General features: G+C 62.9%; 1 protein-coding gene across 6 annotated transcripts; it reads right to left on the reverse strand.

Moving 5' to 3' along the window:
* Positions 1 to 5,854: 5,854 nt before the first annotated feature.
* On the reverse strand, positions 5,855 to 27,060 carry KIF1C (kinesin family member 1C). Of its 6 annotated transcripts, none has more exons than XM_054511135.2 (23): positions 26,825 to 27,060; positions 25,147 to 25,267; positions 24,764 to 24,900; positions 24,270 to 24,346; positions 23,702 to 23,881; positions 23,023 to 23,088; positions 22,469 to 22,647; positions 22,272 to 22,383; positions 22,077 to 22,154; positions 21,886 to 21,951; positions 21,718 to 21,793; positions 21,205 to 21,283; positions 20,869 to 21,014; positions 19,774 to 19,943; positions 19,553 to 19,632; positions 19,359 to 19,434; positions 15,095 to 15,174; positions 14,211 to 14,305; positions 10,916 to 10,999; positions 10,416 to 10,602; positions 10,247 to 10,319; positions 8,712 to 9,326; positions 5,855 to 7,178 (listed from the first exon to the last, which is right to left on the reverse strand). In XM_054511135.2, exons 3-23 carry the CDS (start codon positions 24,804 to 24,806, stop codon positions 6,489 to 6,491), a joined length of 3,252 nt encoding a protein of 1,083 aa, XP_054367110.1. In that variant the 5' UTR covers positions 24,807 to 24,900; positions 25,147 to 25,267; positions 26,825 to 27,060; the 3' UTR covers positions 5,855 to 6,488. The 6 variants fall into 6 exon arrangements, with proteins under 6 accessions (XP_054367110.1, XP_045745928.1, XP_045745932.1 ...); XM_045889972.3 differs by having other exon boundaries at positions 24,768 to 24,900; positions 26,825 to 27,058; XM_045889976.3 differs by lacking the exon at positions 25,147 to 25,267.
* Between the last annotated feature and the right edge of the window lie 300 nt (positions 27,061 to 27,360).

Here is a 27,360-nt window from a genome sequence, read left to right on the forward strand (position 1 = left end):
CTCCAGGCGGAGGAAGGGGTGGGACAGGTTGGGGGGTCCCATTTGGCCAGTGGGTTCTCATTAGGGACACCTCCAAAGGCTTTGGGCTCCTCCAGGACACCCAAGGCCTTTGGCTCTGAGGCTGAAGGCTGGCTGGGTCTCAGGCTCCTCCCCAGTTTACTTCCATCAGCTGGGGATGCCTCTAGCTCTGGCCGGCTGCCAGGAAGAGTGATTTACGCGAGTAACAGCCTCAGTTTCCCATCTGTACTACTCTTCCCATATTTATCACACCCACCCTGATAGCGGCCTCAGGGTGGTTTCTCTCTCCTGCTACCCAGAGGAGAATCTGGGTCCAATTCAAAGGGTGAAGGAAGCTCAGCCGGGAATCCCAAAAAGCCCAGAGACGGTGGGGGTGGGGGTGGGGGGTGGGGATGACAAGCCCCGAAATTCACAACTGCATTATCACATGGTAAGTGTCATCACAGAGGTGTATCCTGGGGAAGCTTGGAAAGAAGAGGGTCCCTGACCCAGACTGAGGGAGCCAAGGTTCCCCGACACACGGCAGCTAGGCGGAGACTCACTGGAGGTAAGTAGGATGCAGCCAGTCAAAGGGGCAGCGAGGCTGGAGGAGAGAAGACACAGAGGCAGGAAACACTGTGTCTGCAAACAACTGTAAGCAATTTGGTGGGAGGCACCGAGGGCCGGAAGGAAGACGGGAGACCGAGGACAGGGCTGGGCCCTGTAGGATTTTATGTAGATATTTAACATCTCGGTGTCGTCCAAAGTACACAGCAAAATGCATCTTATGCAGTAGGCCCTCCCTAAATATATTTTAAAAGAAATACAGTAAGGCGATGGGTTAAAAGCTCTCTCAAGTTCCTTCTGTCCTTGCAAATTAGAGCTACTCTCAAGGCCTCTATGTCTGAGTTCTAAACATTTTGAGTTTCTTTTTTTTATTATTATTATTTTAGAGAGAGAGCGCGTGAGCAGGGGTAGGGGCAGAAGGAGAGGGACAAGCAGACTCCGCCCTGAGCATGGAGCCCCACTCAGGGCTCGATCCCACGACCCCAAGATCACGACCTGAGCCGAAACCGAGAGTCGGAGGCTCAGCGGACTGAGCTGCCCAGGTGCGCAGAAGGCAAGTGCTGGAAGATAGAAAACTCATCCCTGTTGACCTTCCGCTGCGGGAGGCCTCCGAAATCAGGGAGGGTTTCTCCCAGGCAGAGCAGGGGAAGAACTGAGGGCGTTCGCGGTGCCTGCCCAGGGCCAGCCCAGTCCTCAGGGGGGTGCCGGGATTCCGTGTCCACCCTCCTAGCCACCGCCAACATGAGAATTCAGAGAGGTTGTGAGGTCTTCCAAATAGGACTCCTAGCAATTGTCGAGGGTTCTGGGTGCTTTCTGGCTACCAGGTGAAGGCATCAGGGGAAGTGCAAAATCAGGACCTGGACACGGGGAATCCTGACCACGGTCCCCACCCCGTGGACTGGGCAGTGTGAGGGAGCGTGAGGAGCCATCCATCTTTGTTGACTGCAGGATGAGAACAGCCCTAGGCCCCCCCAGCTCCCTCCCTATCTGAGGGCTATTCCCCCAGGATGCCTGTTGGGGGGGGGGTGCGGGGGGAATGCTGCTGTAGGGTTAGGGCGGGCTGAGCCCCTAACTCTGAAGGGGGTCAGGTCGTCCCTTCTGCAAATCCAAGCGGAAAACCGGTCCCGGACGAAGAGGAGACCCCCGCAAGCCCCGCGCCTCTGACCCGCGAGGCCCCAAGCCTCAACCCTACTGGGTCCGGCCACGCGGGAAGCGCAGCCTTCTGCGCGTGCGCGCCCCGCCCCGCCCCGCCCCTGGGAGTCTCGCGGGCGCGCATGGCCGCGGGGTCCCGCCTCCGCCGCGCGCTCTCGAGGCTCTGTGAACGCGCAAGCGACTGCAGCCCGCTGGGGAGCCTGCGCCTTGTCTCCCCCTGGCGGGCAGCAGCGGAACAACAGCAGGACCAGAGGGAGCCGTTTTGGTGGGTTTTGCCAAGCTCTGCGGAGGACTGAGCTGGAGAAGAGCTCTGCCATCAGTCACCCCGGAGCTGACCTCGTTGTGCGGCGCACCCCCTTCTCTCCCAAGGCTTCATTTCCAATTCGGAACAAGGGAAAAGGGAAGGCAGCAACCGTGGGCTCCCCATAGGTGCCAGGCCCTTTACGTGTATTATCTCATTAAATCCTGCCAAGGGCGTCATTGGGCGTTAGTCCCGTGTACAGAGAAGCAGCGGAGGCTCGACACAGCTAAGGCGTGACGCGTGTGTGCCCTCCCTGGTGGGGACCCAGCCCTGACCTTGGAGAAAGGGGAGCTGCTTCTCCTTTGGAGCTGAGAACGCGCTGCAAGAAGGAGACCGCTTTTCATGGACATTTCTAAGGAAGCTTTGCTGGTTAAGCCTGAGAACTTTCCAGGCTTGGGACACCTGGGTGGCTCAGTCGGTTAAGCGTCTGCCTTTGGCTCAGGTCGTGATCCCAGGGTCCCGGGATCCAGCCCCGCATCGGGCTCCCTGCCACCACCCCCACCCCCCCGCTTGTGTGCTCTCTCTCGCTTTCTCTCTGACAAATGAATAAATAAAATCTTTAAAAAAGAGAACTTTTCAGCTAGTCCATGTGCCTGGGGCACCAGCTCGCAGCCACAGGAGCCCAGGGCATGACCTTCCCAGGTATCTGGAAACATGTTCCCCCTCCAGGGATTCCAGGGGCAGTGGGGGGAGCCGAGGTGCACGTGCTCACTCATGAGGCAGGGACAGTGCGGGTTAATGGCAGCTTGGGTGGACTTGGGTCGGGGTGAGAGAAGCTGTTGCTACAACACCCATCTCGTGACCAGACTTCCTATCCAGATGCCAGTCTCCTCCTGCCTTCCAAGAACGTGCACAATGAGGCAGAAGCTGCTGGCCTTGGGCCTGGAGGGAGGCAAACACTGAGCAACCCTTAAGGGGTGGCCGGGTATGTTAACGAAGCGGCACAGAGCATGCGGGCCATAAGGGAGAGCCTGCGAGCCAAGTTAGGTTAGGTGGGATGCTTAAAGCCAGCCTGCCTTGGGTAGCATCCCCTAAAACTCTACCGGTACGGGAAGCAGGACCCCGGTGCCCCCCAGGGTCTCAGACTCCACATGAGGGGGCGCAATGGTGCAAGCTGGGATGGTGATCTCCGGGGAATGGCGAATAGAAGCCGCCCAACGTCCACCCCTAACCAAAACGTCATCACGGAGCCACTGACATTAAATCTTTAAAAGGGTAAAGAACGATTTCAAAGGAACCAAAGTAGAAGCTAGGAATTATAGAGAGCTTTGAAAAAGGTTTTCTTAAAGTTTTGGGATCCCCAAATGTATTCAAGATCCCCAAACTCCAGGTGAAAAAAAACAGAAAGTCCCAATGAATAACTAACGAAAGGAAGGAAGCCCCTCCAAGGAGAGTCAATGAAGACAAGCAAACGAAATTTCCAAGGAAACCGAGGATGAAATTGAAGAAATGTCCAAACTGAGCAGGCAAGAAAGATGGCCAACTGTCTGGGCGGCTTCGGCCTGTGATTCCGGGGGGAGGCCCACAGATAGCGGCTCCCGTGTCTTCAGGGGGCAGCTTTGGTGGAGGCCAGAAGCAGGAGGCAGACTCAGGAAATACGTGAGCACACCTAAGGTGGGAGGACATGGTGGCTTCTGGAAGGAAAAGTGACATGTGACATCCTGGTGTGAGTCAGGTCACCAGGGTTGGAGCCCTAACTTTGTCCCTTAAGAACTGTATGACCCTGGGCAATCCATTAATCTATTCAGACCTCAGTCTTCCCATCTGAAAAATGGACATGAAACAGACCGACTTTACAGGGTCATCTTAAGGACGGCATGCATGCGGAATGCGGGCACGTGCAGCAAGTAGGATCAGTGGGCACTTCTCTTTTTTTTTTTTTTAAGATTTTATTTATTTATTTGTGAGAGAGAGAATGAGAGAGAGCACATGAGAGGGGGGAGGGTCAGAGGGAGAAGCAGACTCCCTGCCGAGCGGGGAGCCCGACACGGGACTCGATCCAGGGACTCCGGGATCATGACCTGAGCCGAAGGCAGTCACTTAACCAACTGAGCCACCCAGGCGCCCGACACTTCTCTAAATAAAATCTAAAGTTCATCACATTTTAAAAGATTGATTTGGAAGGACGAAGTGGATAAAATTGGTAGATACTACACATTTATATAGGGCAGTCTTCAGGTGAAACTAACCCAACTGTATTTTAAAATAGTGAGCTCGGGGCACCTGAGTGGCTCAGTGGGTTAAGCGTCTGCTTTCGGCTCAGGTTCTGGGCTCAGGTCCTGGGATCGAGACCCCAGTCTTCGGGCTCTGTGCTCAGTAGGAAGCCTGCTTGTCCCTCTGCCCCTCCCCCAGCTCATGCTCCCTCTCTTTCTCTCTCTCAAATAAATAAAATATTTTTAAAAATAATAAATAAAATAACGAGCTGTCAGGGCGCCTGGGTGGTTCAGTCGGTTTTGTGTCCGACTCTTGATTTCGGCTCAGATCATGATCTCAGCGCTCAGCGGAGAGTCGGCTTGAGATTCTCTCTCCCTCTGCCCCTCCCCTCGCCTGTGCTCTCTCCCCCTGAAATAAATAAATAAATCTTAAAAAAAAAAAAAAAAGTGAGCTTTCGCATCTCAAGCACCACAGTATTTGTGCGTACCACTCGGCTTGCTGACCTGCAGGGAATGCTGCATTCTATCATTTTCTTGCTCACATTTAGTCTCCTCGACCAGATTACAAACTGCTCAAGGAAACAGTGTCGCCAAACTATCCATTACATTCCAGAGCTTCGGTCACTGCCAACGGGTCCCTGAAGACCTGGCAGTCGCAGCTGCCAAAAGAAAGGTAACCAGCATCAGGGTGTGGAAACCAAGAGTAAACATATCATACCCTTGCCCGGAGTGGTGGTTTGGCTGCAGCTGGGATAACGTCCATGGTTTTGGGTGCCTCAAGACTGACGTCAGGAAGCTGTGGGCAAGCAGCTCACTTTTTCAAATGGGTGCAACTGTTTTCCTGAGAACAGGATGAACACAGGGGGATTCCGGAGTGCGGCAAGGTGCGGGCAGGGCAGGGGTACAATGTCACCTCCAAAACCTTTCCCATAGGGCATGGCTGTGGGCTCGTCCCTCCAAATCAGAACATTAAAGCAAGGGCGCCTGGGTGGCTCAGTCGTTAAGCGTCTGCCTTCGGCTCAGGTCATGATCCTGGAGTCCCGGGATCGAGTCCCGCATCGGGCTCCCTGCGCGGCAGGGAGTCTGCTTCTCCCTCTGACCCTCCCCACTCTCATGCTCTCTCTCTCTCTCACTCTCTCAAATAAATAAAATCTTAAAAAAAAACCATTAAAGCAAGCCAGGAGCATCCTTCCTGGACAGTCTTAAAACAAAATACTGCTTGGAATGCTGAACACACCCTGCCGAAAAGCAGGGGACATGAACAGGACAAAAATAATCAGACAGGTGCAGGAAGCTTGACCAATGCGTTCACTGTTCAATAGCCAACAGAATTCTGGCTACTTGGGAGCCTTCCTGACAGTGAGGTGATTGGGTGGAGCTGAACCCCACCTTGCCCCCCAAATCCTCCATGTGCCGTTAGGAACAACAGGTTGGGCACGGACGGGTGGGTCTCCCGCTGCCCCCCCCCCATCCCTCCCTCTCTCCTTTGTGCAGGACCAAGGGCGGAGCTGGGGGCAGGGGTGGAGCGCTGGGTAAGCTAAAACAAAGGGAAATAAAGGACTCAGGCACTATGAAGTGGGAGTCACCATGTGGAATGTTCAAGAAACCAAGACGGAAGCGGTCTCACATCTTGATCTGATTTCGAGGGTGCACACCTGTATAAAAATTCACTGAGCCGCACGCATAGGATCTGTGCATTTTACTTTGATAATCTACACCTCAGTTAAAACCCAAACCAAACCACCATCAGCAACAAGCTCCCTGTGTTTGCTATCCTTTATTAAAGGGCCCCACATCCTCATGAGACCCCAGCAAAACCAGAATCCAGACAGGTCCCCCAAATATAGCAGGAAGCCTGGAAGGGGAGGGGAATGACTTGCGATCCCCCCACGCCCCACCTCCCTGGAAACAGAAGCCCACCACATACGGACAGACAGACAGACAGGGGCCCGGAAGAGAACTCGCCTCACTCCAGGTCCTCTCCCCTTTGCCCCACTTGAAAAGAGAGTCACACACTGGCTACGCAGCACCCCAGCCCCCCACCCCACCCCTAGCAGCATTTGTGGGACCGCCCCCCCCCGCGAGGGGCGCCCCGAGGCAGCTCCCATCCTCTTCCTTCACTTTGGTTTGCTCCGGGCAGCTCCGTGCGCGCTTCCTTCCTCCAGCCTCCGGCCCAGCCTCTCCCACGCCGTCCAGCACCTACTCGGACCTTCTCGCCCACCTGTCGCCTCCCTGCCCCGGGCTCCTGGGGCAGCAGCGGCTCCGGGGGCTGCTCCGCTCCCGGCTCCCCCCTGCGGCCCCCCGCCCCCGGGCCGGGCTCACACGGCCGCCCCGCTCTCCTTGAGGTCGGGGGCCGAGCGCTGGCGCCTCATACGCGGGGGAGTGGTGTAGGGCGGGTAGCGGGGCCCCGGGGGCCGCTGCGCCGGGTACGGTTGGGGCTGCTGGGGGTAATAGTTGTGCTTTTTGGGCTGGAAGTGCTGGGGTTCGGGCTGAGCGGACCCGCCTCCCCGGGACCGGCCGCCTCCGTCCAGGGAGTTCCTGCGGGGCCGGTGGGACCTCCGGGGACTCGGGGGCCGGCGCGCGGGGGCGGCCGGAGGGGGCGCGACCTCCTCGGGGGGTTGGGGCGCCGTGGGGGCCTCCCCGGCCGCCGCCCCCGGCCACGACTCCCGGTGCTGGGGGTTGCTCTTGAAGGGGAAGCGCAGCTTGCAGTCGTGAGGGGGCACGAAGCGGGCGGGGGGCCGGCGCAGCCCCCCGCCCCGGCCCCCCGCGCCCTGCAGTCCCTGCAGCCGCAACTGCTCCTGCTTGAGCCAGCGCAGGCGACCCCGGCGGAAGGCGGGGTCCTCCTCCATGAGCCGGGACACCCGCTCCCAGCTGGACAGGGGCGGCGACGGGGGCCGCGCTGGGGCCGGGGGCGCGCGCTCGCCGGGGGCTTCCTCCTCCGCGGCCTCCGACCCCGGGGGCGCGGCCCAGGCGGCCTCCCCGGCCTCTTCGTTCTCATCCTCGTGATCCTGGGGGGGGGGGGGCGGGGGAAGAGGGCGACAGAGAAGGGCCGTGAGGAGAGCCGAGCGCTGAGCAGCCGAGGGCAGGGGGTCGCAGAGGGGCTTGGAGACAAGGGGCCTGGGACAGTGGTCTGAGCTGATCCTGGCCTGCCACTTCCTGTCGCTGTGGTCTGCGCCCTGGCCAGTAACCTCCCGGTGCCCAGATCCTCGTGTGCTTGGCCACAGTACTTAATGCACTGGGCTGGTGGGAGAATTAACTGTTAACCCCGTAAAGCGTGTAGCTCAGGGTCGGGGCGGGAGCAGGGACCCCATAATCCTGCTGACTAAATAACGTGCCCGGGACATGGAGTAGCCAGAAGGTAAGAGAAACACCTGCCATCGTTTAAGGGGAGAGACACAGCTGATCAGTGAATGAGAAAAATACACGGTAGGGTACGTATCCTATCCTTCCGTGAAAAGTTAAGTAGAAATGCATACCTATATCATTTAATATATATTATTTACATTAACAGAAGCATCTGTAACATAGGATATGATGTGCTTTATAGAAACGTGCACATTTGGGGGCACCTGGGTGGCTCAGTCGGTTAAGCGGCTGCCTTTGATTCAGGTCATGATCTCAGGGTCCTGGGATCGAGTCCTGCATGGGGCTCCCTGCTGGGGGCGGGGTCTGCTTCTCCCTCTGCTCCTCCCCCCACTCGTGCTCTCTCTCTCAAATAAACAAATGATCTTAAAGAAAAAAAAGTGTACATTCAGGTGAAGAGCAGGGAAGGGGAGGGGGCCAGGGTGAAGGTGGCCGCCACCAGGGTCCAGGGAGGCTGTCACGGCAGTAGACACCGAAGTGGGGGGAAGGCACTCTAGGCGCAAAGGCTCGAGGCAGCAGGTGCCCAGCGAGATCCTGGAGCAGCAAGCAAGCCGGGCAGGAGAAGGTAAGCCGTCAGTGACCCCTTCCCGCCATGCGTCAGGGAAGGCAAGCGGGAACACGGCACGAAGCGTCTGCTGTAAGTAACCCCAGCGGCCAGCGCCCCACCTGGCGCACAGCAGCGCTCAGGTGTCTGCCTGTTCAGTGAACCCGTGCACGCCAGGGTTGAGCGATCACACGCCCCGCAAGGGCTGTTGTCGGGTTAGACGAGCGGGTGCGGGAGGAGCGCCCAGCACGGCGGTTCCCGTGGGGGTGGGGGGACGGTCCCCCGGGACGCACGTGCACGTGAACCTGCGTCCAGCCGCAAGTTAAGAACTGTGCGCTTCCTACGGGGCTTCTCAAGCCCTGCTGTACTTCTGAGACCCCCGGGAACCCGATGCAAATGCAGACTCCTCCCCAGACTCGGACGGAGCAGGTGTGGGGTGCAGCTCAGAGATCTGCATGTGCGGTCCACGCCCTGGGGATGGCGAGGCCGGGACTCCCAGCCTACACTGAGCAAAGCGGCGTCTTTACAGGGAGCAGGGGAGGCCTGCTTGGCGGTGGGGGGAGCCCCGCTAGCCCAGGGGAGGAGCGGAAGCAGGGAGTGGAGGAGCACGCGCGCGGCCCGGGGCCCTCCCCACCTGGGTCAGCGGGATGACCCTCTCCATACGCAGCATGCGGTCCCTCAGGGCCTGCAGCTCGCGGTCCTTGCAGCTGTTCTGGAGCTTCACCTCCTGCAGGATCCCCGTCAGCTTGTCGATGTGCGCCCGCAGGTCCTCCACCTCCGCCCCGCGGGCCCCCTCCTCGCCGCCGCCACCTCCACTTCCGCCGCCTTCCTCCTCGCCCACCGTGTCCCAGACATCCCGGGCCACGGCCCTCCAGGCGTCCCCGGGGCCCTCGGGCTTGCCGTAGGTGCGACACAGCTCCCGCATCTTGAGCGCGGCCAGGGCCTCGATCTCTGCCCGCCCGTGGCGGAAGTCGGCCAGGGCCACCTCGTAGCAGATCTCCTTCACCGCCTGCATCTTCAGGTCGGCCATGGTGGCCCAGCGCGGGTCCTTGCCCTGCAGCCGCCGCCGCTGGGGGATCTGATAGACCCTCCGAGGGGCCCTGCGCTTGCCACTGCTGGGCAGGCCACAGCGCTTGACGATGGTCTGCACGGTGGTCGGGGGCAGCTGCTCTCGCAACGAGGAGATGAGCCGCCAGCTCTCCTCACAGGAGCGCTTGTCCGAGTCATCCCCGCTGTCCGAGTCCGCGTACTGGGGCCACAGAGAGAAGGGGGCGGGGGGTCAGGACCGCCCGGAGCTGCGGAGACGGAGCACCAGAGACGCGCCCCGCGGCCCCGCGCGCCCGACCCCCGCCCCGCGGCGCGAGGGAAGGAACAAGCCTCCCTCGCGGACACTCGCGGAGGATTTAAGGGTGCTAGGCGCGTGGACAGCGGCTGGCAGACGCGACCCTCAAGCAGGAGCGGGGGCTACATCGAGTCCGCATGGCCTGCAGAGATCAGCGCTCAGGACCAGACTACACACCAAAGACCAATCCGCTTACACGACAATCTTAAGTCAATGACAGCACAGGCCGGTACTCGGATACCGTAAAAACCAGAACGGTCGAGTCCAGGAAGCCCTACTCAAGTGGGGCGGGCGGTACTCCCTGAACCCAGTCTGCCCCCCGAGTCACCGTCCTGTCCCCTCCTAAACGCCACAGCCACCCCTTGACCCCATGCCCACTCCCCACTCTGGCTCAGCATGAACCAAAAGCACAGTTGAGCTGAAGCACCGCCAGCCTATCTCCCGCCTCTCCAGGCCCGGGCCTCTCTGTGCAGCCCCCGCGCCCTCATCACGCCACTCTGCATGCCCTCTGCACAACCCCCACTGCCCATCCAGTCCCTCTGTGTGTCCCCTCATGCCCTGCCCCCCAATGCAGTCCCTCTGCATCTGCACGAGTGCCCCTGGCCCTCCTGCACTCTCCGCCCCTCCTGTGCCCCCTCTGGTCCTTCTGAGCATGTGCCCCCTGCCCCACCTGCTCCCCCCAATCCAGTCCCTCTATGCGTGAGCCCTATGCCCCTCCCACGCCCCCCTCTGGTCCTTCTGCATATGCACCCCCTGCCCCTCCTGCGCCCCCCTCCGGTCCCTCTGCGCGTGCGCCCCCCACCCCCACTCCCCTGCCCAGCCCTCACCAGTCGCTGCTGCTCAAGCAGAAGATCGGCCTCCTCCTTCTCCTTCCGGTACTGATTCTCCAGGTCCTGCAGCCTGGGGTTGGGGAGGGAGGGCGGAGGAGCTGCTGGGGGCTCTGGAGCCCCCTCAGTGGGGTGCCCGACAACTCCAGAGAGCACCCGCTCCCCGTACCTCTTCTCCATCTCCAGCTTGATGTCAATGCCCTGCTGTTCCAACAGTTCCTTCTGGGCGAAGTTCCAGTCGACGGGCTCGGAGGGCGGCCCGGGGGGCGGGGGCACGCCTCGCTCCCGCTCCAGCCGTGCCTGCTCCGGGTGATTGAAGCGGAAAACGTGGTTCTTGCCCATCACGATCCTATTCCCTGCAGGGGGGAGCAGAGAAAGGTGGGCGCGCTCCCCCACAGCAGCAAGCCCATCCCCACGCCCACAGGTCCAGGGCCCTGCCCACAAGCCCAGGAGCCCCGACACCATCTCTCCCACCAGCCCAAGTCTGGGGGCAGTCAGTCCCCTGCTGATCCTCGTCCCTGATGGCCAAAGGGACTCGGGGGAGCCTGGCACCCTCTTCCTGCTTCCCCAGGCCCACAAGAGACCTCAAGAGCCGAGTCCCTCATCTCCCCTTCCTGGCCCCTTCCTCCGTCACATCCCCACACTGGCTCTGGCATCCCCCTCCCCTACCTGACTTCAGCACCAGGGGCTCAGTCACCAGTCTCCCGTTGACGTAGGTCTCGGCTCCTTCACAAGGCTCCAAGGTGACCACCACTGCCAGAGGGAGAGAGGAAAGGGGGCCCTTAGACCCTGGGGGAGGGAGTGATGTTCACAGACGCCCATCTTGCAGTACCCCCAAGACACATGCATGCACCCCCAGGCCCACCCCCAGTACCTGTCAGGGGTGCCACGGCCCCTCTGGTGGCAGCACAGGAAAGGAAGAGCAGAAGGAAGGTTAGAGCCCCAGCTACAATTCCAGAAGCCTCTGCAGGGGCTCCCTGCTGCCCCCCCATCCTCCCCAGCAGGGGCTCAGCAAAGCCGTCTCTCTCCGAGGGCTGGGTCTCCCGTGTCCGGCAGGCTGCGACTTCTGCCCCCCCAGACGCACACTCCTTCCTTTCCCGCGAGCGCTGGCCCAGCCCGGGCTCCTGCTGCAGCCCCAGCCCACTGCGGTCAGACTGTCCCCCTGCCTGCCCTTCTCAAGCCACGGACAAGACAGAGCCAACCCGACTCAGACGTCTACCGAGGTGCTCCTCAGTCCCTAAACCCCCCGGAGCCTGCTGCTCGCTGGACACGGGGCACGGGGCAGCTCCCCGCCCTCCAGGAGCGGCGCCCCACTGTCACGGACCCTGGGCAGCTCCTGAGCAGGGGGCTGCTGGGCAAGCTGTCTGACCTCCGTGGCTTCTATAAGCCGCCATGAGTAAGTCCTTCCTTACAAAACACTTGAAAGGCTCAAAGAAAGCACTAGGTGAACCGAGTTCCCGTGGCCACGGCAAGTAACAGACCAAGCAGGATGGACGTGATGAGAGGCCGCGGGAGAGAAAAGCACAGAATGCAGCTTCGGGCCGAGGAGGGCTGGTGACAGGATGGGGGGGGACCTCGGGGCGCAAGCTCGAAGGCAGGCTCGCATCCATCACCGGGTCACCTCGAGGGCCGGGCAGGAGGAAGGCGACGGCAGAGGAGAGGGCGGGGGTGGCTGTGGGGTACCGGTCTCCCCCACCCTGTCCCACCACGCCCCCAAATTCATTCACTCACTCCGCAAGTACTCTGCCCCCCTACCACGTGCCAGGCGCTATCGTAGGTCCTGGAAATACCCTGGAGATAAAGCCCCAAGTCCCGGCTCTCACAGAGCTGACTTAGCTGGTCAGACCAGACAAGTCAACCAGTAGATAATCTAGCGGCAGCGCAGGGACGGGCCTGAGGGAGGGAAGCAGGGCCTGGCGGGGAGAGGGCTTTGCTCCCGCCCGGCCAGGGTGGCCTTGTGCCCGTCCGTCCACAAGCCCACAGCCCTCTGTACTGAGGCAGAGCTGAGAGCAGCCCCCGAGCCGGCCACGGGGCGTGCGGACCCACACCTGCCGGCGTCTGGCTGCATGCTCTCGGGCGAATGCCCCAAGCCCCCCGAGCCTCGGTTCCCTCTCCCGGGGGCTGCGTGAGAACGGGCGGCAGCATGAGCCGGAGGGTCGCTATTCTTCGCCGTCCGCTCTGCGGGCCTCCCATCTCCAATCTGCTGCATGCGACCAAACCCTTTCTGCCCCCTCCCTCTGGGGCCCAGAATCCGCGGCTGCCTTCACGGCCGAGGAACCGTTCAGGCCTGCCTGTCTCCCCAGACACGCTCTGCGCTCCGGGGGGGAGGCTCGCTCTGCAGGCCCTGTGTGGTTTTGGCTGTCCCCTGGCACGTGGCTTGAGGTGACCGCAGAACAGGAACTCGGCAGAAGCCCCCAGGGCTGACCTGATCCGAGCTGGCAGCCCGCTGCGTTCAGCCACCGACCCGAACCCCACCAAAGTGCGCCAGGCGTGCGTCCACCTCAGCGGCAAGCCACACGACGGGGCCTTCCCCGATCTTACAAACGTGCTGACCACCGGTGCCCCATCTCCCCGTCCCCCCCCTTCCGCCTCTGAGGCCCGTGCGCAGGCTCAGCGGAGGGAGCACGCCCATGGACAGCGCCCTGCCTCCCCGCCCCATGCACTTCCCAGGGCTCGACTCCACTGGGGCCTGAGTAAACCCAAATTGTTCCATTTCTTTCTTTTTTTTTTTTTTTAAAGATTTTTATTTTTATTTATTTGAGAAAATGAGACAGAGAGCATGAGAGGGAGGAGGGTCAGAGGGAGAAGCAGACTCCCCGCTGAGCAGGGAGCCCGATGCGGGACTCGATCCCGGGACTCCAGGATCATGACCTGGGCCGAAGGCAGTCGCTTAATCAACTGAGCCACCCAGGCGCCCCCAAATTGTTCCATTTCTTAAAACAGTGACTGAGAGGCGCCTGGGTGGCTCAGTCGTTAAGCGTCTGCCTTCCGTTCAGGTCATGATCCCGGGGTCCTGGGATCGAGCCCCACATCGGGCTCCCTGCTCGGCAGGAAGCCTGCTTCTCCCTCTCCCACTCCCCCTGCTTGTGTTCCCTCTCTAGTTGTGTCTCTCTCTGTCAAATAAATACATAAAATCTTTAAAAAAAACAAACAAAAAACCAGTGACTGAACCGGGACAAAATGGTGACCTCAACACACAGCCTGGGGGCGCCTGGACGGCACAGTCAGTTAAGCGTCTGACTCTCAATCTCGGCTGAGGTCGTATCTCGGGGTCGTGCGATTGAGCCCCACGTCGGGCTCCGCGCTCGGCAGAGTCTGCTAGAGGCCCCCTCCCTCTGCCCCTCCCCCTGCACTTGCACGCATGCCTGTACACACTCACTCTCTCTCAAAAAAACATTACGTTAAAAAAAACCAATGACGACCCCGAACTACACAAGTATCGTTTTGTCGCTGTATCAGACAGACTACCACCTTCGCCGTTAGGTCTCGTGATTCCTAAACGCTTTCGCTACTTTGGCCAAATTAGGGCTAAAAATCCCCGAGAGTCTCGGAACCAGAGGGATATGGGGGCTGGAAGCCTCTGCGGTCTGGATACAAGCGGGTTTTACAGAGATAAACTCCGATTCCCACCAAAACAAACCCAGCTTTTCACGGGAAATGACCAGGGCGCTATTTGAGGCTAAAAATCTAGGCAGAGGGTACGACCTCCTCCTCACCAACCCCCCCGCCCCGCACGCATGCCCCGGTGCTGTGGGTCGGCCTCGGGGACGCCGCCCCCCCTGCCCGCCGTGGCGGACCGCGTTCCCAGGACAGGCGCAGACAGCTAGAGCTTCACCTGAGCGCGAAGCCCCGCTGAGGCCAGGGACACGGCTGCGCTCCCAGGCTGCAGACCCCGCCGGCTTCTGCATCCAGCGTGGGACGGGACTGCGTTCGGTGGCCACGCCACTCACCCCTCAAACGTTACCTTCTCCGTCCGGCTGCGGGATGCTCTGGAACACACAGTGCTGCTCCCGAATGAACTGCCCGGTCAGCTTGATGTCCACATCTACCTGGCCGACCCTGGGTTCGGAAGCAACGGCCGACCTTTTCTGAGCACGGGCCAGACACCGGCCAAGCCCCTTCCCAGCGCAAGTTCACCCAGCGCCGTAAGCCGGTTATTCCCACCTCACGGATCAGGGAGCGGAGGCTCAGAAGAGTAACCGGGCCAAGGTCACACAGCCCCGCGCTGGTGAGGCTGGGATCCGAGCCCAGACCTGCCTGACTCGGGAGCCCGCGTCTGACTCCCCGTGTTACACTACGTGGGGAAAGGGAGCCTGCAGCGGGCGGGCTCCCCCAGCCCGAGGGCTCCCTCCTAGCCCCAGATCGTCACCCAGCACAGCTACACGTGCTCGTGGTGGGAGAAGGGGCACCCTCACCCCTTCGGCTCCGGGAGGCGACCTCGGAGGCCCCGAGCCCCAGGGTATCGCTGGCGTTAGCTGGCAAAGCCACCGCCCTGCAAGCACTGCGCCCCACCGTGAAGCGGGGGCCTCACTGCACCGACAGATGCCAAGGCTATGGACGTGGGAGTCTGAGTTTCCCGCCACCCCTCTGCCCCGGTAATTCGGGGAGCTATCCCTACGAGCCAGGCTGGTCCCCAGAGGTGTCTCACCCACCCCAAAGTGGTGGGTGGAGGGGATGGCTGATGCGCGGCCAGGCTCACAACTTCTCAGGAAGCCAGAGGGCGAGCTGGGCCGTGCGGGCAGGGGGGTCTCCAGGAAGGTCACCGGAAAGGGGGTCACTGGCGCGGCCGTTTGTCTGCAGCCACACCCCCCGGGGAGAGGTTGCCCCACAGACGGGGGTACACGCTACCTGGTGATGCCATCTTTGATGTGGTAGAGCAGACATTCCGACATGAGGGGGTCTTCGTTCAGGTTCACCAGGTGGGGGGTCTGAGGGAGGAGGGGAGGGGTCAGGGGCGTCGGGGGGTGTCCGCCCTGCCGGCCGCATCCCCCCCCGGGAGCTCTCCCACCCCCCCGAGCCCCACTTACACACCTCTCCACACACACAGGGGTCTACAGACCCACCCCACCCGTCCGGCCCCCTGACGGCCCCAAGTCTCCAGGCAGGCCGACCCACCCGTGTCCTGACAGAGACCTCAGGACGCCCCGGCCCTCGCCCCTGCTCTCCCCGTGCCCCTCTCCGTCCCCCTCCGTGCCCGTCTCATTTCCCTTCGGCATGCCTCTTGCCTCACGTGGAGAGTGCGAGCGGGCGCGGGGTGAGGGGACCCCACTTCCCACCTCTCTTTCCAGCTCGAGTTTCTTAGGGACACAGCCGACTTTTATAATTGAAGAACAAGAAACGTCAGCTCGATACGACAGCAAAGGAAACCAACAGACCCGCTGCTCACAGCAGACTCCCCGCTCTCCCCGGCCACCGCCGCCCCAGGCTGCCTCACCTGGGGCCTCCCCGACCGACCCATCCTGCACACCTGGCTGGCTGAGCAGGACGCTGTTCTGCACCGGAAACCCAGCCCGTGCCCCTCCCCAGAAGCACCCTTCCCGACTGCAGTATCTCGGCCAACACCGCCGCCCCCCCGGCACGGAACTCTGGGCCGCGGCCCTGACCGCCAAGCCCGGGGAAGTCTCCCTCCCTTCCGTCCGCTGCCCCTTCGGCCCTCCCCGCCCCGAGCCTGCCCTCGCCCGCACACAGCACTGCCCAGTGGGGCCCTTCTCCACCCAGACCTCTCCGGCCGGCACCCCGTGGCCATCTGACTCGAGCCTGCTTTTGATGGGGGTACCCCCGGGCCTCCAGGTCAGGGCCCCCAGGGCAGGGCCTCAGCCCACGTATCCCAGCCCCGTCCCAGGGCCCCCCTCGCCTTCTGTGCTCCTGCCCCGTGGGCTGCAGAGTGTCCGCCCCAGAAGCAGGCCTCCTGCATCCCTGACCGCCCTCGGGAGCTGCTCCCAGGTTCCCTGGCCTGGAACAGCCTCCCTCCAGGCCCCACCCCAACCCGTCAAAATCATTCACTTCCTGTCCCTCAAGGTCTGTCTCAAATGCCACTTCCTCCACGAAGCTTCCCAAAGCCGCCCACCCGAACACGAGATGCCCTGCCCGCGTTCTGCGAGGATTTACTGCGGCCTTTCTACCTGCCAGACCCCAGGAGGTGCCGGGGACCCGCAGATTAGCCCCAGCCAGACGCTGCCGGCCCCTCAGCAGGGGAAACAGAGTCACCTTGGGGTGGAGCCCACGACACGTGGGAAAGGGACGCCCCACGGAAGCTTCTGACCTTTTCACGCCCTCCCTCAGCTCCCTCGTTCATCGTCCCTTTGTCCCCAGGGAGGCGCTCACGGAAAAGAGCCGTGAAGGACGCCTGGAGCTCAGGGCGTTGGGAGGACAGCATGGCAGCTGGTCCTTGAGGACGAGGGGCACGAGGACGGTAGAAGGAAGAGTCAGGACAAGGGCCCCGAGGCAGGAGAGCACAGGGTGGAAGGACTGGCTGGGAAACAGCCACGGTCCTGGCCCGTGGCTCTCCGGGAGCACCGTGAACAGGCAGCCCACAGCGCATCGTCCACGGTGCATACGATGCGTGTCCGTGTGTCTGCCCCAGCCCGGGCACCCAACAGTCACTACCACCCTCCTCCCGGCCCGAGGACACTCATGCCCTCCCTCACCGCAGCCTCAGGCCTGCTCTGGGAACGGCAGACACGGACGGGCTCCGGAAGCAGAAAGCGATCTATCCCTCGAGAGAGGAGACACGATTTAGGGCAGTGCTTTTCCATCTTCGTTCGGCCCTGGAACCCTTTGTTCGGATGAAACTATACCTGGGAGCCTAATACGTCAGGCAGATAAAAGCAGGGAGATGCTGGGGCCAAAGCTGGGGACAGGGGACCCAGAGTCTGGCCCTGTCCACCCCCCGCAGCCCCTGGGAAGGAGGTCCCAGGCCAGGTCGGAAAATCAGTGATTTAAGACGTCCTTGGGGCCGGTGGTGGGAGTCCCTGGAAGACTCTCTGCTCTCTCGGAGACAAACTAGCTTTTCTCGCAGGACCCGATCCCTGCCAGAGCGTTCCAGGCTGGAGCCAGCCCCACCAAACCCAGAGCCTAGCCGCTCTCCACCCCGCAGTATGCTCGCCGTTTCCCGTGAGAACGCGTGCAGTCTCGCCACCCTGAGCAGACGTGACAGTGAGTTACCCTAACACACCGTCTTCACCAGCGAGACCAGCAAAGACCGGAAGGCCAAAGAGGGTGAGGGAACGTGGGCTTCCCTGTGGCGCTCCAGGGAGCGTAAAGGGGCACGGTTACGATCTCTGGAGGGCACTTTAGCAAAATACGCCAAAATCTTACATGGCGACTGTTTAACCCCAAACCCCCACTTCTTGGAATTTGTTCTTGAGATGATAAACCCACCCGTAAGACCAGGCAGCGGAACGTGGCTTACAGCGTCAAAGGACGCAAGACAACCTAAGTGCCCGCTGGCAGGAGGCTGGTTCAACACGATCCCATATCCGCTCGAGTATTCAGACACCACGAGAAAGAACAGACGGAACGCTGACACCCTGTCCCCTGGAGAAGCGTAGGGAGGGACCCACCGCTGGTCCAGAGACAGGCGGTGTGCGTGGACACGGGGACAAGTGTGCTTGGCTCACGCCTGTCCACGCACAGACCAGCCCTGGATGAATGCGTCAGGAATGGAAAACGGCGAGGCCCGCAGAGGGGAAGGAAGATCTCCCTCCCACCGTACCGATCTCTCGTACCACGTGCACGTTCCCCTTACTGGACCAATTCAAAACCAAACCCAACCTAACCCGTCGCTGGTCCCCTGGCCTCAGGGGGTGGCACCCATCCTTGTGAAGCGTGACGCCCTCCAGGAAAGAAACACCCCCATCAGGGGCGCCCAGCACCCCTGCCCGGCTGCAAGCCACACGGAGAGCCATCTGTGGGCCCCCTGCCCGAGATGCAGACCACAGACGGACCTCAAAGTCCGAGTGCCCAGCCCCGGACCAGACCCCAGTCACCCCCACCATGCCCACTTACTCCCTGGCTGTGCCTCAGGCTGGGCAGGGCAGACCCCTCTCCTCTTCGGGGATCCCCGTTCGACGATGCCTGCGTGTTGTTTCCTAGATGACCCCGACCTTGAGATCGGGGGGTCCTCCTGCCAACAACCGCCCACCTCTTCCAGGCAGCCCCGTCCGGCTCTGAGCACAGCACCCGACCAGGGCCTGATCCCGCGAGCTTCGTGCGGGGGACCAGACAGGCGAGGCTGGCCCCCCAGAAGGACCGAAGTTCCCACTCTGCCCCAGCAGGCCTCCAGGACGCGCTCCACGACCCCCAGCCCCGCCGGCGGCCTGCAGCCTGCGTCCTGACTGGCCTGTCCCTGTGCTGTGCTGGCCGGTGAAGACCGAGGGCCTCGCCTGCCTCCGGGCGAGCCTGACCACCTCCCTGCGTCCCCTGGACACACACCCCACAGCAGGTGGGCAGGCGGGCGACAGGGGTGGTGTGCCCGGCTCGGCCGACAGGGCCGTGGCGCTCAGCCCGGCGCCCACCCGGCTCCCGTCACCCATGTCCAGTGCGGCCTCCAAGCCGCATCCCCGGGACGCCAGTTTCCACGCGTCTCCAGCTGGACGGACCCTCGCATCCGACAGTTCAGCGCCCGCGCCCCTGCCCTCACGGCATCTGCCGGTGCCTCTCAGGAACGCGTGTCTGACTGCATGTCTGAGCAGCTAACACACGCATGGGGCACAAAACCCGACACGGAAGAGCGCACAGTGAACACGCGGCCATCCCAGCCCGCCCCCAGGCTCCCGCGTCCCCCCCACCCCCGGGGTAACCCCTAAAGCCCGTTTCTTGGGAATCAGACGAATGCCGCGTGCACCCACATACACACATACACCTGTTAACATGTGGACCCCGAGCAGCCCTAGAACCCCCTCCCCAAAAGGGCAGGGACCCTGGCATACGTCTGTGGCCTCTAGAGCCCCCACCACGGGCCCCTAGCAAGACTGGCCACGGGCTGACCGCCGGGAGGAGGCGACGGGCATGGGACAAAAGCAGGCATCGGAGTTGGGGCTCACCCCATGCCCCCTGACCCTCTGCTCTAACCCTTCCAGGGTCTCCTAGGCCTCAGCGGACCCTCACTCACCTTCTTCGGAGAGAAGACGCCCACCGTTCCTCCGTCCTCCCGGACGGCCACCCCCATCTCGGCCAGCAATGCTTCTCTGGAGGCAGAAAGACAGATGGTCTTATGGGGACCCGTGAGCTCCTTCCCTGCAGGGCCCGACCTCCCCTCCCCGCCACACCCGTCCAGAGTCCCAGCTGTCAGCCCGCCCCCCGCACCTCTCCATCCTCAGAGCTTCCGTCTTGCGTAGCTTCTCCTCCCACGTCTCGTTCAGCTCGGCGATGATCTTCTCCGTCTCCTGGGGGCACATGACAAGCGGGGCTCAGTGAGGCCGGGGTCCTGCCCCCGGGGTTCCTCCTTCCTCCTGAACTCTGGCCTTGGAGAACTAGACTCCCAGCAGCTCCCAGCCTCCCTCCCCTCGCCAGCTCAAGCTGCCCACCTGCAGCCTCTCCATGGCCTCCTCAGGCCCAATCTGGGGTTCAGCACTGGGGGAGAATGAGGGCTCCAGCTCGCCGTTGTGTGCGGGGGGATGTGAGGGTGAAGCTGGGGTGGGGGGGGACGACACAGTGGGCAGGGCACCTCCGGAACTCCCCTCGTCCACCTTCGGGCCTGCCAGGGAGAAGGAGGCCACAGGAGGCTGAGAAAACGTGGAGCCCATCAGAGACGCAGAGAAGGTGTCACGGGGACCAGCCTGCAAGGACTCCGGAAGACATCCGGTCAACCTTCGCCAAGCAGAGCGCTCCCCTGCTGCGGCCTTGACACGTGGGCACCCGGTGTCTGCTTGTTCCCCTCCAGGCACGGAGGGCTCACTACTGAACAAGGCCGCGAGGGGACTCCCACCATCAGGTTCTTGGCCGCGACCTGCCGCGACCTGCCGCGCGTCAAGGGTGCCTTCTGTGGGGAGCAGGGCTACTGCTTTCCCTTCTGCGAGGCTCCCTCCACAGGCAGGAGGGGGGTGTCGTGTCTACCTCACCCTGCTCCTCCCGAGAACGGACCCCCCATTCTTCGCTCCCGGGCCCCTCGGCCCCCGGGACTGGATGCAGAGTCCAGCCGTGATGTGGCCAGCACGGGCCATGCAGCCTCTAACCAGGGCACCATCTGGCGCTCGCGAGGCTGAACGTCCCATTGTAGAAACCACTCCACTGCTGACTATCATCACGCTTACGGCCAGGGGGACCCGCGACAGTCCACGCCACAAGACCGTCTGCTGAGGCAGGTGACCTCTCCTACGTGATTTACTGCTTGAACCACAAACACAGGGCTTGCCATCCTCTCCAGCTCCTTCGCTGCAGCAGTTCCCGGGGCCCCCTGAACCCTCACCCCCCCGGAGAATCCATGCTCCTGGCTCTGGAACGGCTGAAGGCCTGTGATGTACCCTCTGCGTAGCCGCGTCCGCGCTGCCAGGCACATGAAGAGCTTCGTGGTCGGCAAGCCGTCTCCAGCCTCAGGACCAGGCGCGGGCAGCCGGGGCACAAGGCGGGCAGAGGGGCGTCCCTGAGCGGCATCCCTGAGCGGCCCTCCCCTGGAGCCCTACCTCCCAGAGCGGAGGCCGACAGCCCCTGAGCCAGCAGCAGCTCCCGCAGCCGGGCCACCTCCTCCTGCAGCTCTCGGATCAGCCGGGCGTTGGGGTCCTCGTTGATGACCGCATTACAGCGGATCTGCTTGGTGCGGTCAGCGTACCTGGGGAGGAGGGGATTTGGGTGGGTGCGGCCCGGATGCCCCTGGGTCTGCGGCCTGTCCCCTCCCTCTTGCAGATTGTTAGATCCTGGGTCCGGCTGAGACTCGGCCTGTCTCCCGGCCAGGGTCTAGAGCTGCTGGCCTCTGAGCTCCTGGCCCCTTCCCGGCCGCCCCGCTCCCGCCGGAGCCCCACCTGAGGGTGCTGAGAGTCTCCTCGTAGTTGATGTCTGCGGGGCTCAGCGCCGCGATCATGGCCGTGCGTGAGTTCCCACCTGCGAGAGGAGTGGGGAAAGCTCAGGTGAGCTAGGGCCTAAGAGCAGTCAGGCTGGGTCTTGGGGTCAGGGGTCTGACAGGGTCACCGTCTGAGATGGGGTGAAGCTACGAGTCATAGAACTCCCCACAGACGCTGGCAGTCAGACGGGACAGGTGAGGTCACGTACACCTCTGACGTCTTCAGGACAGACCAGTGAGAGGAGGACAAAGCCAGCGGTGGGCACAGGGTCAGAGAGGGCCCGTGGCTCGCCTCAGCATCGGGACATCTTCCAAGGATGTCCCCTGGGATGGGGACGGTCGGGGGGCAGTCAGGGGACAGCTGGGGGATGACTGGTGGAATTTGAGATTCTAGGAGTGGCAAGGGGATCCATCAGACGTATCAAAGCGGGGAGGGCGGCAGGGTCCGTAAAGAGAGAGAGGAGGAGCTCCTCACCCAGATTCTCCTTGAGCAGCCAGGTGAGCACAGAGTCCCTGTAAGGGATAAAATCCGACTTCCGCTTCTTTGATTGCTGAGAATGGAAGGGGAAGGGGGTCAGGATGAGCCACCCCTCTGCCCCCGCCCCATCCCAGAGCCGCTCCTCTTCCCAGCCCCCGGTCTTACCAGATCCGCCAGGGCTGAGATCACCTTCCCAAGAGTCGTCAGGGACTTATTGATGTTGGCACCTTCCTGGAAAGGGATGAGGAATATGGGCAACGGGGGCCCCCTCCCCGACTCCGCTCTGCCTCCCCCCAGCCAGAGACCACCACCTGCAGCCCAGCACTGACCTTACCCATCCCTCCAAAGCCCCCTACCTTCAGGCGCATGCCCCGGGCCCCCGAGGAGTCAGCCCGCTCACTGCCAGCAAGGTCCACCAAACTGATCTTGCTGACCTGGGGTCGGAGGAAAGGGCAGGAGGTAACGGGGTGTGGGAGGCGGGAGGGGCGGGCAGATCAGGGGGACGCCCGGCAAGGGAACGGGGTAGGTAGCCAGGGCTGGAGGAACCCCACCTTCTCCGAGTCCAGCCCGGTGAGCTGATCATGGCAGCGTTGCGTGAAGACAATGGTGAAGACAGCATGTGAGCGGCTGCTGGTCTCGTTCATGTTGGTGGCGGCCACAGTCCTGGGGGGAAGGAGCGGTCACTGCATCCGGCCTCTCACCTGCCTGGCCTGGTTCCCTCTCCCTGCGCTCCAGCCGCCGGCCTCACCGAGCCTTGTTTCCACAGTCCATGAGGTCGGCAATGTCTGCGTAGGAGGTCACGGCCAGCTTCGACAGGTCCTGCACGTAGGGGCCCAGGATGGGGTGCTCCCGGACCCGCAGAGAGCCCCGACTCTTGGGGTTCAGGAGGTCTCGCACCCGCTCACAATAGATCTCCATGTAGCTCACCTGAGCAGGAGAAGCAAATAAGAAGCGACAGGTGTCAGAGACGTACGGATAACGAAACTTGCACCCAGCTCCCTGGATGGAACGTGGGTGACGGCATGTTGCGGACACCGAGCACGCACGTCGCCCCAGGCGCGGTGCCGAGCACTTCGCCCATGCGGGCTCACTGACCCAACAGCCCTAGGAGGGGGACCGGTCACTATCCTTTCAGGAGTGAACAAACTCAAGAGCAGGGAGATGAAATCAGCTGCCCAAAGTCTCTGTGAGTAACGGGGCAGAGCCGCGGGCAGGCCCGAGGCTGCCTGAGTCCCGAGATGCCCGTAGTCTTGTCCCTGCTGCCCCTCCCCTGCCCGGGGCCCCACCAGGACCCAGGCTCACCTCCACGGAATAGGAGAGCTGAGCACTCTCGTTCTTATTAACGCGAGAGAAGAGGTCCTCGCAGAGCTAGAAGGGGACACAGAGAAGCAGCTGTTCCCGGCGCCCCTGCTGGGCCCCGGCCCGAGTGGCTCTGTTTAACCCCCACCACAGCCCTGAGGGGGCGGGTGTTCCCATTTCACAGATGGGGAAGCAACCTCCCAGGGGTTCATGCTTGCCCAGCGTCACCAACTACCACGTGGTGAGCCGGGAAGCAAACGCCGGCACCCTGACATCAGAGCCCATGGGCAAGGCCACTGTGCGGCACGGTCAGGGAGAATTACGGTCAGCTCCCGGTTATCCACATCTGCTTTCTCTACGGTCCGCACCCTGACTACGGTAGGCATGTCTGCGGGGAGCCGCCCTCACAGACGAGGTAAAACCGCAACAAGCGGCAGCACCAGGGTTCAGACCCAGGATTCTCCAGCAGCAAGGCTCTGGCTCCAGCTTTGCTGCTTCCGGTGGGGGCAGAGACCCCTCCCCACGGGGCCCCACGTAGCTGCCCGCCCCTCCCCCCTCACATTCCCCACCAGCACAGCCTCAGAGACCCAGGTCTCTGCTCCATAGCCCGTGGGCCCTTCCTGCCCCGGGGAGCAGCTGAGCTGCTCTGCCCCGGCCGCCCCGCCAGGTCACGGGCGTGTACCTGGGGCACGATGCCCTGCTGCCCTGGCTCCTGACGCCCCATCATGGTGTACGACTTCCCAGCCCCGGTCTGCCCGTACGCAAAGATGCACACGTTGTAGCCTTCGAAGGCATGGAGCAACATCTCTTCTCCGATGTCCTGATACACCTGCTGCTGAGATGCAAACTGGGGGTCCTCGGCCTAGTGAAGCAGAGACAGAGCAGGAGCCCTACGTGACTCCATCCTCAGGGTCTGGGTCCCGAGAGTCTTGTCCCCATCACTGCTGATCACCCAAAAGTCCTATGTGCCCTGAGCAAACCCCACGCATGGTTCTACTCTCCCGAGACAGGATCCTATACGGTCTCCTGCCAGACCTAATCACCCCGAAGGATTCTCCCTCCCTGCATCCTGGTCCCAGTCACATGCCCTAAGGGTCCTACTCACCCCCACCCTGGGGTCCTGGTCCTCCCATCCCGGTCCCTATTACCCCAAATATAAAACCTGCCCTATATCCCAGCAATGTCCCCTCCCCAGTGCCTAAACCCCTGTTCCTCGTTGCTGAGCTCTCCCTTCACCCCAGCAACCTCACCGAAGTGTGTGACCAGTACGAGTAGTCAAAGGTAAAGCTTTTGGGGGCATCTTTGCTCTGTTTGGGGTTGACGATGGCTGACGGGGCAGGAGAAGGAAAGACAGGAAGGCCAAGGTCAGGTACTCCCGACCTCTGCCCATTCCCCCCCGTTGTGGGAATCCAGGCATCCCACTCCCCACCTCTGTCCTAGTTCATCTCTCCCCTTTAATACTCCCCACCCCCTCCAGCCACTCGGCTAATTTTGGCTTCTCAGGACCCGCCCCCCCCACCAGGCTGCCTCCCCGATTGGGCAATGGAGGGCTCCAGGCCAACATTCCCCCTCCCAGGGACTGGGAACGTGGAAAGGCCAGCCTGCCCCCACCCTGCCCCCACCCTTCTGACTAGCACCTGCTCCGCACCCAGCTCAGTCCTCCTCCTGGTTCGGCCCAGCCGGCCAGGCCAGCGTGGTGGGCCTGCCTGCCCCGCCTGTGCCCAGCCAGGCCCCTGGGACTCACTCACAGGTGGTGCTGCCCTGCATGCTGACCACACACTTGGCATCCTGGCTGGTCTCACGGGCGTTGAAGGGCCGAACCCTCACGGCCACTTTCACTGAGGCACCAGCCATGGCTCCCGAGACTCTCAGCCTCCTCAGCTGAAGGACAGAGACAGAAGAGGTGGTCAGAGCCCGCTGGGGGGACCCAGACATTGCCTCGTGTCTTCTCCCAGGATCCAGCATCTCCACCCCCTTCCCCAGCTCCCCAGCCCCTCCAGGACCTAGCTCCTGGCCCTCTGGCCTTCCTCCCAAATGTCACTCTCCTTAGCGACTCCCAGTGGTGTTCCTGCCTCTCTCCCCGGCCACATCCCAGCTCGCAGGGACCTGGGCCATCATCCCAGTTACCTGGCGTCCTGGCCCCAGACCAGGGGGGCTGTATCAGCTCTGGCTGCCACCGGCCCTCGTAGGGGAAGCCCCATCCTACCCTTGGGGCCTGGACACGCCAGCTGGGGCTGTGGGGGAAACCCTGGTTGTGGGGGAAGAGTGGTTAGGAGGCACCTGGGGCTCCAGAGGTGGGTCGGGGTTCTGCAGCTGGAGGGCAGGGGCAGGGGGCAAGGTTAGGAGAGGGGAGGACTGCGGTCCCTCCCAAGTGGCTGAAAGCAATGTGAATCCAAGGACAGGGACCGTGATATTTTTATTCCTCGTCACTCATGAGTGTACTGGACACCCAGATAGAGAAAAGAGAGAGAGGCTGGACACAGGACAGTTCAGAGAGAGGAACGCAGAGGTAGAGACACTGGCGGTGACAGGAAGAGGGGCAGAAGAACGACAGAAAGTCACAGACACTGAGAAAGAGAGAGATCCAAGACAGGAGGAGGCAAGATCCAGGTCATGCTATGGAAGAAACGAGGGAAGGAGAAGAGGAAGGAGACACAGAAGATCGCAGACACAGAAATCGTAGACAGGGAGGGCAGCTCTGGGGCGACAGCACAAAGTGGGAGCCCAGGACAGACAGGAGAGAAAACCCCAAACATAAAACCTGCCCTAAAATTCCCCCACAGTGCCAGCCAAGAAGTAGAAATCTAGAGCCCACAGCCTCCACACAGGGAGGAACCGCCCGTGGCAAAGTTCAAGGGCTGGGGGGACAGCCCAGGCCTGGGATCCACGGGCAGCCCGTGGGCCCCAAACCCCTCGCCCAGCCCCCAGCACTTCCTCCTCAGGATCCTGGACAATGGGCAGGGGAGGGTGGGGTCATCCTGTATCCATCACACCAACCCCCAGGGCTCCTCTGTTGGGAGCTCCCTGCGAAATACCTGTGACTTCACTGGGGGGCGGGAAAGCACCGGGGTCGCCCCAAAAGGAAGCAGGCAGGTCCCAGCCCCAGCCTGGGCCAGCACTATGGCGTCCACTGCCCGGGGGGAAGGTGCCAGGCTGGAGCCCAGGAATGTGGGTGCCCCAGTGCTCACACCCTGGGAGGAGAGGCTGAGCAGCCCACGCCCACGGGCAGGAGGGTGGAGGCCAGCGAAGGCGGACGGGGATGCTGGGGCCCCTTCTGTGGCCCCACAGGACCAAAGGGCCTGTCCTGCTGGGCCTCACCTCCGCAGCCTTCCTGGGCAGGGCACGGGAAGGGGACAGGGCTGGTGCGTCCCAGGACAGGAAGGGAGGAGCTCAGATCACAGAGGCTGTGTCAGGAAGCACAGCGCCGACCCCCCAGACCCTGCCCTGGGCAGGGGCCACGACGGGGAAACGCCGTGGTCACGCCGTCGCGGCTCACGGGGCACGGAAGAGGCTGGCGCGGCCGAGGCGCGGCCGGGGGCACCTGCCCCCAGCCCGCCCGGTGATCCCGGCGCGGACCCCGGTCCCGGCCTGTGCCGGCGGCCATGCGGACCCGGTGTTCCCTCCCGGCCGGCCGCCCGACGGCCGCCCCGGGCCTGGCACCTCTCTGCGCCTCCGCGGGACAAACAGCACATGACCCCGGCTCCCGCGGCCGGCCGGGACCCCGGCTCCCCGCCCCCCACCGGCACATTCCTCGGCGGGCGTCCCCCGCCCTCCCGCGCCCTCCTCCCCCCCCCCCAGCGCTCACCTCGTCGCGGCGGGGCTCCCCGAGCGGCTCGGCTGAGGGCACGGGGGCGACCTTCCGGGGCGGGGGGGGCGTGAGACGGCGGCCGGCAGATCCGGAGCGGGCTCGGGGCTGCCCCCGCCCCTCGCCGGGTCCCCGGGCGGCGGGCGGCGGACTCGCGCCCCGGGGGCGGCAGCAGCAGGGGCGCCAGCGGCCGGCGCCCGCCCGGGCAGCGCGAGCTGGGGCGGGAGCGAGGGGCGGGGGACCGGCGCGCGCGCGCACGCGGGCGGGCGGGCGCGCGCCGGCCCGACTCGGGCCCGGGAGCGCCCCGGGAACTGCCGTTAAAGGGGCGATGCGCTCGGATTGTGGGGCCCACCGGGCGCGGACGGGGAACCGAGCTGCGGGCGCAGAAAGGCGCGCAGGACGCTGGCTGGCGGGAGGGCTGCGGCGCCCGAGGAACCGGGCCGGGCGGCGGGGTGGAGGGTGGCCGGCGGGCGGGGGGCAGGGGGCCGGGGCGGGCCCTGGAGGGGACCCAGGCCCCGGACCCGCGCACGTCGCCG

This window comes from Mirounga angustirostris, unplaced genomic scaffold, assembly GCF_029215605.1.
Source record: "Mirounga angustirostris isolate CCGP_5_RB_7025 unplaced genomic scaffold, mMirAng1.0.hap1 SCAF_17, whole genome shotgun sequence".
Classification (NCBI taxonomy): Eukaryota; Metazoa; Chordata; class Mammalia; order Carnivora; family Phocidae; genus Mirounga; species Mirounga angustirostris.

Bases quoted from the DNA above. Each gene is read 5' to 3' on its own strand.
- KIF1C (XM_045889975.3), bottom strand. From the start codon at position 24,873: ATGGCTGGTGCCTCAGTGAAAGTGGCCGTGAGGGTTCGGCCCTTCAAC. The intron at 22,648-23,022 runs GTGAGCCTGGGT...TCTCCTGCTCAG, and splicing joins AGCTCTCCTATTCCGTGGAG to GTGAGCTACATGGAGATCTA. The intron at 21,952-22,076 runs GTAGGGGGCTTT...ATCCCTTTCCAG, and splicing joins CCCGGGGCATGCGCCTGAAG to GAAGGTGCCAACATCAATAA.